This window comes from Eretmochelys imbricata, chromosome 8, assembly GCF_965152235.1.
Source record: "Eretmochelys imbricata isolate rEreImb1 chromosome 8, rEreImb1.hap1, whole genome shotgun sequence".
NCBI lineage: Eukaryota > Metazoa > Chordata > Testudines > Cheloniidae > Eretmochelys > Eretmochelys imbricata.
The window spans coordinates 46,296,874-46,309,334 of NC_135579.1; the positions used below are offsets into that span (position 1 = coordinate 46,296,874).

Genomic DNA, 12,461 nt, shown 5'->3' on the forward strand with positions numbered 1-12,461 from the left:
TTACTTAATTTTTCGCATTATACGCACAAACCATAGCGAGAGACAAGAATGGAGCTGGGGAGAGGGAATTTAAGGAAGATTTATCAACAGACAAGAAAAAAATCCTATTATATCATAAAGGATCAGTCAGCTGAATTTTATTCTCCCCAAGAGACAGCTAGAAATGCACAAGTTCCATCAACCAAGAGCAGGCCAGAAATAAGTTCATAACTTGTCTGGCAGGTGCATCTGGAATCTCAAACTGAAGGATACTGGAATCAGTCCAAGACAAAAACTATAATTTTCCTATTCTCCAAAATCTCAACTTCTTGTCCAAACACCATATCGTGGCTAGTTGCATGAGATGAGACAACCATCTGGTTTAGTTCTCAAAGGAGCCATAAAATCATTAACTAAATTCAAACAGACATCATCTGTATGCATCTCAAAGTCACCAAGCATAGTCTAATTCCTGTGGCACCTCAGAGAAGAAGGTTTTACTGTAGAAGTGTGATTTGTACCCCAGTATGAGTCAGATCTTATCCCACTCACAGGACACTCACATAAGACAAACTATCAGATCTAGTTTTGGAGTGGGAGATTTCCTATATTCAAGGATGGATGCCATATTAAACTTTAGGAAGGGAAGTGGGATGCCAACACAATCTAGAATTGCCAACTTGATCCTAATATTTGCCCCACAATACAGCATCCAAAGACCTTATGAACAAGAATACATTAACGCATGCAAAAACTAGGTCTATGCCTACAATAACAGAGGCTCAGAAGTTATTTCCATTGATCTTTCAGAGTAAGTTCACACTATGAGGATGGTTTGGACAAAGACAGATCAGCACAATGCTGCAACCAAGTCCGTTATTCGGTCAGAAGAGGCTTACAAGCAGATCTTTCAAAATTAAGCCAATAAAAGGGACCATGACTTATTTTCTGTGTTGTAAACAAAACTGCTTCCTGCTTCATTGTGTGCACTTCGTCTAATAAAAGTGTGTTATTTCTCTGGTCAATTACTGACAGTAAAAGGTCAAACTTTTATCATAGAATAGTAATGAAAATGCTGAAGAACTTAAGGTTCACATTCATGGACACAATCTACCATTTCTTTCATAATGTAAGATATGGTAGAAACTAGGAAGAACTGGTAGAAACCAGGAAAACTACTTGAGTCAATACTCTTCGGCTTTAAAAATACTGCAAGAACTATACAGCAACAAGTGGGAAAAAAACACCGTCTTGTAGCAGATATGCTGTTTGAACTGCAGTTGCTAAACTTCATGGTTCCAGATTTTTGGGTTATGCTAAACATATACACGATTAGCTTGACCACTGGGTGTTTACTGTTCCCCCTCCCATGCCAGAGAAGAGCTACACACATCCCTGCCACAGGCTGAGGATTTCTTTATTTTCCTTCCCCTCTTAACCCTGCCATATTCGACGACTTGCACCCCAGCCATCATCTTCCCCCGGAACCCCAGCAAAGGAGGGCTGTACAATTCCCTGTGCAGCTGAACAACACTGCTGCTAAGTTGGCTTCAGGGATTCACTTGAGTGACAAGGCACTCCCTCACCTTAGGGGCAAGGAAGTTGTCTCCACAACACTCCCAGCCCCTGCTGTCCCAGGGAACGAGAGACAGGACCAAAAGAATATTGAGCCCAGATCTCCCACGTAGCAGTGCCAAGCACAACTACTAAACCACTGGGCCAGCCTACGTTTCCTCCACTTTAAACTCCACTTACCATCGCCTTGCCCACCTTGCTTGGTACTGGCCCAGGATTTGGCAACAGGGGCTACTTCTGGAGGAGGGGGAACCACAGGTTTTGGCTGTGTCTGCGGCACTTCTGGTTGTCTGAAATTAAAAGAAACAAATTCATTCTTCATGGATGGAGGAGAGATATATTTTCAGGACAGAATGAGCAATTTTTTCAGAAGTATTAACTTATTCTGCTCACTTGTGCCTGTGATAATTATGGCATTAGAAGAACTAAGAACTGAAGTCCTAATCTGCAACACAATTGTACACCCTGTATGAACACAAGTTAACTTATTGTCCTAAAATCCTGATATGGATGCAACATTCTGGAGATGAACAGTAATTTACTCTACAAGCGTTCTCTCCTAAGCAAATCGTAAGACATAAAACTGAATGTTTACCCCATATCTCTTAGTGTTTAGCCATGCATCAAAATACTTAAGATGACATCGCTCAAAGGTAAATATAAGTACTTTATTAATCACTCCCTCCCATCCCTTTATACTCCTCCCTTTAAGTGATGAAAGAACTAATACCAGAATAATGAAGCTCTATGGTCAGTAAATTATGTGAGATTTGATGTTATGTAAGAAACAGCGGCCAAGATGAGACATCAATACTATATTTACAGTATTTTGGTGCACAGGTAGGTAGCAATTAAAAGTAGGCAGGATACAAAATTACATCTAAAATAAAGCAGATTCCCCCTCCCCCTTTTTTTTTTTTTTTAAAGATGACTGAAAAGGAGTTTTAACCTATGAATCCCTAAATGATTTGAGACCTGGTTAACACTTAACTGCCTCTCCTCTAGCAGTATTTCCTTTAACAGTTGTAATATAGATAAACAGCCATAATAGTTAAATTTGTGAACAGCGCTGAAAGGAAAAAGTTATAGTCCTTCATTTGGAATATATGTAGGCATACTGTCTCCAGTGTAAGAATAATGAAATTCATTTCAACCAGCCTCATGTGGTGAAATCCTCCCTGCCAACAATTAATATGGCATTATTTCCTCCATGACATCATCTCGACATTTCAGGCTTATTGTCACACAGCCACCAACTTCTTATTTTTCCTTTGGCCTTCGTTAAGGTGTTTGCAGTATGACAGGACTTTCACAAGTTATACTGAATTAAATCAGTAAGTTGTTCTGTTGTAGCTTACTTTTCTTCCTCATGCTGTTCTTGTTTAGAAGCCCATCCTGTGCCATCTTTAGGCACAATGATTACATTAGGATCATTGCCTTTGTTCTCTGCTTTGAGACTAGGGAGGTTAGCAGGGGGAGGCATCCTCCGTGAAATGGCAACTTTTCCAAGACTCTGTAATCCATGACGTGCAGCAACTGTATGCCAAAAAGAAAAAACATTAATTTTTCACTTTTTTCCTTAAAATTCAAACTGTTCATGTAACGCTACAGATTTAGTAGAAGAAAAAATTGTTTTACCACAATATTAAACAAAAAAAAGGGCACTAAAGATTAAAAATCAAGCCCCTTGAAATCTACAATTCACTGTCAAGCAGGAGTTATAAATTCCTTGCTTAGAAGAGTTCTGAAATAGTTTTCATAGTTTTGAAGCTAATGTATTTTGATGTCCTCAGGATCAAACTGAAAATGGATTATATCAGCCCCAAATTTACAGTAATTTTTCAAAACTAAAAAAACATTAAAAATGGCAAAGATCCTTTTGCAGGACTTCAGAAAGAACATGTAGATGGGTTTCCCACCACAGTGTGGAATGAAAGTGATATCACTAACAGGAATTGTAACTGACCAAAACAATGAAAGTGACCGTATACTATTCAAAGGCACAAATAAACTGAAAAAAATTCTCTAACATCTTCCAAATTATAGTAATCTCAGAGGTTATTTGGAACAGATTAATTGCAATTAGATAAAATTTTTTGAAGTTAACGGTCCCTTTAAATGTACTTAAAAGAGAGTCTTCAAAGATAGAACAGTAACTTAAAAATATAATGACAGGTTTCAGAGTAACAGCCGTGTTAGTCTGTATCCGCAAAAAGGAAAGGAGTACTTGTGGCACCTTAGAGACTAAACAATTTATTTGAACATAAGGTTTCGTGAGCTGCAGCTCACTTCATCGGATGCTCTCAGTGGAAAATACAGTGAGGAGATTTATATACACACAGATCATGAAAAAATGGGTGTTATCATATTGAAGCACTAGGTTACATATAACCAGAAGTAATATTACACTAAATCCTTTGCTATCATGTTTTCCATTTAGCATCTTTGTATAACATACAATTTGACATCTTGTTGCATTTAGGTCACACACTCCACATGACCAATCCCAAACACGACTGTACTAGCAGAGCTACAGAACATAAAATAAGTCAACTCAATCTACTCACCTGTGGTTTTCTGCGTTTCCAGTGACTTTCCCTTGTAAGTATTAAATAGACTGAGTGTTGCATACTTTGTTTTTCCATCCTTTGCTTTTGTGCTCTGACTTGACTTTTCCGACATTTCGATGGAAACTCATCGAGTCTGGTACCTCCTGTTCACCCCTCAAAACCAATCTTAGTATAAAAGAAAGGAAGAGTCAAATTCGAATCAAATCCCATATTAAATTTTTAAATAAAAAGTTAATAAATACTCAAGTTAATTGAAAACATATTCTTAGTGCATTGGAAGTTACTGATATTTCACCTAGAACACTCTGGGTACTGTCATATTAGAAGGCATTAAATTCATAATATCCATAATTTTTGTAATACTAAAGCAACTATTTTGAAGGATTTCAGATTTAGCAATTTGAACTTTTTAACTACCTAACTTATAAAGGGGCAACTTCTGGTCAATACAAAATCCTACGGAAAAAGGTAAGTCAAAAGTGATCAGGTCATGCAATGGTTATTCCTGCTGAGTTGGATCCCCTCTCTCAGTATTTTTGTCCAAAACTAGATAATGGAAGGAGAGCTGCTCCTGGTACTTCTGCCCAAACACAGCGGATGGAAAGAGTGTGCTTTTTTGGAACATGAAACCAATTCCCACTGGCATATTTGTTGAACGAACAAACATCCTCCCTACACTCAAACCCTGTTCTCTGTGGAGGTAGGGTTTTTTTTGTTTGTTTTTTAAATTTGGGCATGCACACCTTTGGAAAGGATTATTTTCCACCGGAAGAGGAGTTTCTCAAAAATTCTGAATGGGCTGCACTGCTTACAGAAAGGGTAAATGCCCCCCAAACATTTCTAGTGTTTCACCCCTCACCAGCAATGTTCAGTGACTTCACCCACTGCAGCAGTCAGTAGCATTGCTACCCCCAACTTTGCTGTAAAATACATTGGAAATATTTGGAAGTTCAGGAAAACAGCTCCAGCTCCTGATACCCAGCTTCCTCCCAGTAAGGATCTACAATGGAGACAGCAACAAACCAGTTTCTGAACCAATGTTTCCAGTCTGTTCCCTATCAAAACCTGAGTCATAACTGAACTTGTTTGCAGGCTTTGTGTTAAGGGGAGGAAGACTCCTTCAGTGGACCTCCACATAGGGAAACAACATAACTATTTCATTTTGTCCCAAAGGCTTCAGGAAAAGCATCAGTACACTAATACCAATTTTTCCCTGCTCCTGTACCTCCTCCCTCCCAAAGGCCAGTAATTCTTGTCAAAGTATGTTTGTTCTGTGCTGGATGCACAGCCCACTAACTGGCTACAATCCAGTCAGCAGAGGGAGGGAGAAGTTTGCTGAGGATGCATTTGTGCATGGACCAAGACTCTATGGTTCTCAAAGCCCCGGGTACCTCCAAAAATGTACACATCCTTCAGCTCAAACCAACTTAAGTGGGCAAGGCTAATCAGCAAGCTTTTTCTTCACTTCCAACTTCTCTCAATAGTCCTAAACAAGGTTGTTTTCAGGGGGGCAGAAACTTAGATGGTATGTGGAACCACACAGGTGGTTAATGTAGCTGGCTGGGTCTCCTATGGTCAGGATAAATTCTTCACGTAAGGGTCCTTTCTCACTTAAAATTGTTCTCAACCTCTGCCCCCCAAGTCACCAACACCCACCTTCCTCCCAGAAAGGAAAAGAAAAGGAGATAGAGAGATGGCAGCACTCCCAGATCAGTCTTGAAATGGTGAATTGGAGTGATTTACGCCTATAACACAACAAGCAGCTATTATTTTCACTGGTCCCCTTCTACGAGCTTCTATGCTGGCCTGCTAGCTTCATCTGTATTCTTTTTGTCACATGATGGGTTTGAGCTACAAAGCGCTGTGATCTAGGAGTTCATACCAGTTACGCTATTCCTTCTTCAGGGCTATCTGGCAGTAAAGATCAGGATTGATAACTAAAAGTGTTATCCCAAATATGACATACCTTGAAGATCTTGCAACAGGGCCACTGGTGTTTAGTGAGTTTTAATGTAGAGATGCATCCCTAAGCGGCAGTGTTCCTGCTCGATGTGGCTGCCTGTGTTCCACACCAGTGAGCATACAATTAAGTGAAACACTTTTACACAGATAATTTAATCTTAGTGAAACTGGAAATATGGCATGTGCCTGACCAAGCTCTGATCTAAGATATGCTGTTATCCAACCTATCCATTTTTCAACACTCAGGGAAAATTTAATTTATATTTGCATGCTAATTAACTCAATGTCCAGTAACCTATGTCCCCTCCCCACCTAGCTGCCATAACTTATATAAACAACAAATGTAACTCTTTAAATTCCTTTTACCAGAAATTAAAAAGCAGGTAAAAGCCTATTGCACAGATCATAGGCCCTCACCTTCATATCCTCTTCCATCACCATTGCCACAGGCAATGTTAGCAGTATCACTTTTTTCTATCCACTTCTCTCTATCCTTTTCCAGAGTATGTTCTCTCTTTTCCTCCTATGTATTTTATTTTTTATACAGCATTTTCTGCTCACTTTGACATGATGGCTCCTTCTGGGTTCTTCCCTTGCTCACCAGAAGACTACATGCTGCTCAGAGTAGTTGCAGGCACCGCTTCACAGCTGAGCCAAGTAAGTGAAGCCTAGGCCAATCAGATGGATGATCCTACAGCCCCGTAAATGGGAGCTATTCTTGCAGAAAAGGAAGCAACATTTCAAAGCCTTAAGAATCATTTCTACTCTCAAGGCCAACAATAGCACTACTGGAAGGCATCTCCTGCAAGCCTTTACAGACTTGTGGGTAGAAAGCTGTCACACCAGGTTCCCAAATCAATCTGCAAGATAATGGAGCTACCTAGCTCCAATGCTTTTGAAGATCTCAAGAAGGATACACTAAGCTGCAGAAAATGAAAAGGATGATATGCATGTACATCCCACACTATTCCTTACATATGCACTTAAGCCTAGCAATAATGTACTATGCATACTCAAGTATTCATCTATCCTAACAGACTAATTAAAAACTAATTTCCTCTTTACCAAGGTTCACACTGCTCGCTACTGAGAGCTATTTCCACACCAAAGTTCAACTTTCAAACCACCATTTTAGCTGTAGCACCGTTCAAAAATGAGGATTTTTAAAAAATTATAATTTGTATTATGAAACAAGCAGACAAAAAGGGGGAGTGAGAGGATGAGGTAATGAAATTAACAGAGTTTAGCAGAAAAATAAGTCTCATATCACCCCTTGCCTAACCAACACCAGAAGTAACTTGTAGGCATCATAGCAGAGAGCGGACTTAAAATAATGTAAAGTTTTTACTCAAACTCTCCAAAAACTTTTCCCTTTCGGCAGAAACCAAGCATGGAAAACTTTAATCTATAAAGTGAAAATTATAGAAAGTTATGGTTTAGTGAAAACAGGGAATTACAACAGCAACAGTTAGGCAACCTTAACAGCAATTCTTGCTAGAATGACTGTTACAACATAAATGCAGAGTTTTTATGCATTCCCATAAAGCGTTCTTTATGCTGATTTTTTTTAACTTGCCATAGATTATTGTTCTGTGCTCCCTTATGTTTACTTTTACACGATATTTTGCCATAGTTGGTTATATTTAAGTTCAACTAAAAACTTCATGAAGATGATGATTAAACTGATTAAATTCATCTTCCTCAGTAAACTGGTTTGTGGGAAACTTTTTGAATTAGGTCAGTCAATACATTTTCATATTTAACTTAGTATAGGCATGCAATTGAGTGCCAAAGAACATGGACTTCTAAGATAAACATTTTGACCAGGTCCTAAACCCACACAACCTCTGCTCTTATTTATGCTTGCAATCATCTATGCTCCATAGTGCCATACACTGGATGTGTTAAGTACATACAAACATATGCTCAGCTGAGGTTTTTAGATTCATTCGGTACACCAACTTCTTCAAAGTTAGTCCTTGCTAACATTGGTACATTTAATCAATTAAATAGCTAGCCTGCTTAATATCTGATCTATTACTTAACTTTTAATATTTACTATCAAATGTGCATCCATCAAGAGAAAACTATGCCTATCTGTTATTAGACATCTGAATCACAGTATCAAACAAATCAGTTAATTAAAAGGATATGAGATAGCTGCATGCCCTCAGGAAGCAGAAGCATACAATTTAAAGTCTCTAATCACTCACTAAAATTAAATAATTAACCTGATAGGAAGGAAAGGGATGTGCTACAGCAAATGAAGTAATAGCAACTTGCAGGGTTCACTGCATCCAAAAAAAGAAAAGTTTTATATGGTCAATGAACCATTTCGGGTCACTATAGTTACCATCTGCACAATTACATAACGCATTATGCTTAACTTTTGGAGCAAAAATAGTACTTTCAGCCACTTAAGTTAGGACATCAAAAGTTAACTGACATAACAAGACTTATACAAATAAATGTTCATCAGTTAAACCTACAGAAATTAGTATTTTATACTACACTATTTTTCAGATTACAAGAAGTTTTCTGTCACTTATTTAGGTCCAGTGTTAAAGCACAGGGTATGTATATCTCCCGTACGCTGAGATCGTTCTAGTATGTAAAAGCACACCATATCAAGGCCCCATTATATTCCATTATTTTGTGGCCATAGATTACTGCAGAATTATGGTCCAGAAAATAAGCTCATTTAAATGAAATTTCTCTCTCTCCCAAATGTGAAGGAAACCTTCCAAACATGAATACAGCAGAGAACAATTTAACTGTTAGAAAATATTTTAAATTTTGCACTTTGCAAGATTAAGACTAACTGCAAACTAATCAAGGAAGAACTTGTAGCACATGCAAAGGGTTATCTTTTCTTTATAGAAAACCACAAAAGGTGAATTCCATATAAAGAAGTTCCTTCAACTATTAGGAGGATGTGAATACCTCTAGCAAGTCCCTTTTCTTGAAAGTGGCCTATGTAGAGGAGTTGATCTAAACATAGTATCTCTTAAGGATAGTCTATCCCCTACGTTTTGTAGTTTAATTACTTCCTCTATATCAGGGTACTCAAATACGCAGGCCGTGGAGTTATTTCTTGCGTCCCTCCATAGGTGCCGAATCCAACAGCAGCCAAGCTCCCCGCTGAGCGCGCCACATTCCCGCTCCTCTGCCTGCCTCCCAGCGCTTTCCGCCACCAAACAGCTATATGGCGGCCCTTAGGACTTTCCAGGAGGGAGGAGCGGGGACACGGGGAGGCGGTGCAGGGATTTGGGGAAGGGGTTGGAATAGGGACAGGGGCCTCATGGAAGGGGTGGAGTGGGGTGGGGCCAGGGACAAGGGGGTGAGGGAGCTATAAATGAAGTAATTCTAAAAGTAAATGTGTGTTTTGTCGTTTGAGTGAGGTGCATTACTGAGTATTTATATTTTATTAAAACTAATGGTTTCAGTGATGCAGCCTTCGGGCCAATGTACTAGTCATCATGTGGCCTTCACGAGGATTTGAGATTGAGATCCCTTCTCTATATTTTTTGTCACATTTCTCCCACGGAATGGCAGTTTTATATACTCACTTCTCATCACCTCATGTTAAAGTGTCCAGTAAGATTTCTAAGTTCTAGTAGTCAAGAGACAGAGCATACACATGCTAAAGACAGAAATGAAAGGGGGAGATGAGAAATGTTTGCAGCAATGCGAAGGTAAGATGTCAACTCCCTCACCAACAGCTTCTGATAAAGGGGAGGATGCTGGAATGGGACTCCTATCATGGTGCTGTCCCTGGGGCATGCTCAGGGGCTCCATATCTTATGATCCTTCAACTAATAGGTCCCTGATAAATCTGAAGTGCAATCTACTGCAAATCCCTGACTACTAAAAATCTCAATTTCCTACCACTGGAGTCCTCCTGGTTGGTGCAAGCAACGGCTGGGGCACTCTGTTACTCTACCCCTACATATTTTATTTATTTATTTATTTATTTATTTTTTAACTCACAAAATAGAAGTTGTACTTCAAAGAACTGCATAACACATCAGGGACCTTCTCTGAAACATTAGTCAGGACTATCTAATTTGACAACATTTTGGCAAAGGGGTTTTATTTGATGTACAAGTATACAATACTCTGCGATAGTTAACTAATCATATGCTGTATTTACATCACGATTTCTTCTCAAGATCTCTCAAAGTTTTACAAATATTAGCTAGATAATCACCACAATAATTTATAGAAGATAGGCAAATATCCTCATATTATAGAGTGGAAAAGAAGTGGAGCGGTTAAATTGCCAAAGGTCACACAGTAAATCAACGCCATGGCTTGGAAAAGAAGAATGGTCTGTAGTGGACTCAGACTCAGAACTAGACTCAATACCCAGCTCTGCCGTAGATTTCCTGTGCAGTCTTAGGCATCTCACAATTCCTCATCTTAAAGAGGGCCTCATGATATTCACCACGTTATGAAAATAAATTCATTAATGTCTGTGAGGGACACACATACCACAATAACAGAAGCCATATAAGTACCTAGGTAAATTGCACAGAAGTCAGTATTCCTGGGTTCCTTTCTATATTCTTTTCTAATTACTTCCTCTAGAAAGCGTAATCTTTCCCCTCTTAGAAGTAAGGTATTGATATCAGTTTCACAGTCATGTCAAGCTACAGTGCCAACATCCTTAAAACACACCCTCGTTAATGGATACCCTGAAAAATAAGTCTCAGGTAAATCTTCAAACTACTGAGTAAGAGTGGTATCTTTCTGCTACATGGGTAATTAAATGTAATGGCCTGTGTTCCTCCAAACCCATTACTGCTGGCTTTAGGAGAATGGTCCTGCTGCTTTACTGAACTGTCTCACGTGCAGAACAGCACAGATGAAGATTAAGGTGTTAAAAACTGCAACAAGAATGGAAAATTTTCACTGTAACTGTAAATCTGGCATATTTCCAGATTCTACATCTTTAACCAAGCAGAGAAGTTGCTTCACAACTGCAAAACTTCACTATGATCTATGGCTAGAATGAGCCTCACTATATCCTGAAAAGTATGTGAAATCTGGTAAAAAATTTAATGTGTGGGTCATCTGAAGAACAGACTGTTTACTATATCACAGCAACAGATCAAGACTTAAGAAAGTGAATTCTGAGGACTTGGAACCAGAAGTGACTTGATTGGGGAGGGGGCGGGGGGGAGAGTCCAACTTTAAAGCATTCCTGGTTTGTGGCTCATTTATAACACACTCTCTTTAATAAATACACTCAGATTCCTGATATGTTATTAGGATTTTAAAGTTTTATCAGTAACTGCTAATGGTTTTTAGATTTTAAGCCTATGTTGCAAACAAATATTTTAATGTGATATCAGACTAAAAGTTTCAAAGGTAAGCAAAAACTGAATGCGGTGTGGGGTTTTCCCTGTTCTAGCCACAGACCTCACAACAGCTACAATCCACATCAGCATAAAGTTGGAGAAAAAACACTGAGAAAACACTAGAAGTAAAAAACAAACAAAGCCCTACATTAATGCTAACATTAAGGTTGCACATGGTTATTCAAGTCACAAAAAGCAAATGGTTAAATATAAATATTAACCCCGTTGATTTGTGCACATACACTGCACAATAGTCCAACTGTGTGAGATCTTATTTCCAACTACCAGGTTTACAGTGACTTAAGCTGCCAAAACTTTCACTTTGGGGACTGAAATTTTCCAGGCTTAATCTCAGCCCAGAGATGAATTTTGATCAAAAATGGTTCAGCCACTGGAAGTATGAGGTGAGCATGTTTTGGAGGGAGAACAAAAAACTTTCCCTATTAGTAAGAGGCATCGTTCTCTAACAGGCAGCAAAATGACTTGGGAGTAGAAAGCTGATGTTTGGCATGAAAATAGCCCTCATTAAGTAATACCTTTCAGCAGTGAAAGGTGGCTTTGATTGACAGTATGAGCCTCTTCAGCCAGAAATTTTTCAGCACTTGTTTAGCAGTGTTAGGGATAAGGTAGACTGCACCTGTACATCCAATCAGGCTAACTTACCTGAAAACTATAAAAACAGACCCAATGAATGACTAACCACTTCCCAGAAGCCCTTGGTTAACTTATTCCACATTTTATTAGGCAGAAGCTCCCAGGACTTGGAGGCAAGCAGCTCTTTCCTTTGGACATTGTAAGATACATGAGGATAGAGTGTTCTAGTGTTATCTAGACAGAAATCCCAGGCTGTTGAACTTTTCCTATCATTTATTTAAACAAAAATACTGGGGAAAAATCTTAAGATTATCAGAGCAAAAAAGAGCCAATTTTAGGTCACTGATGACACACTTTTAAATGCAGGTGTATGTTTAAACTGGTTTAACTAAACTGATGCAAGTTTGTGCATAGCCAT

At 38.8% G+C, this 12,461-nt stretch overlaps 1 protein-coding gene across 15 annotated transcripts in view; it reads right to left on the minus strand.

Annotated features, from left to right (window-relative positions):
- The window catches only part of PRRC2C (proline rich coiled-coil 2C), a 116,770-nt gene that overhangs the window by 93,610 nt on the left and 10,699 nt on the right, over positions 1 to 12,461 (minus strand). For all 15 annotated transcript variants that reach the window (XM_077824879.1, XM_077824881.1, XM_077824880.1 and 12 more), the window contains exons 2-4: positions 4,122 to 4,289; positions 2,913 to 3,090; positions 1,735 to 1,844 (exon numbers count right to left, since the gene is read on the minus strand). In XM_077824879.1, the coding sequence (XP_077681005.1) occupies positions 1,735 to 1,844; positions 2,913 to 3,090; positions 4,122 to 4,236 (403 nt within the window). In that variant the 5' untranslated portion in view covers positions 4,237 to 4,289. The remainder of the gene's footprint in view (positions 1 to 1,734; positions 1,845 to 2,912; positions 3,091 to 4,121; positions 4,290 to 12,461) is intronic.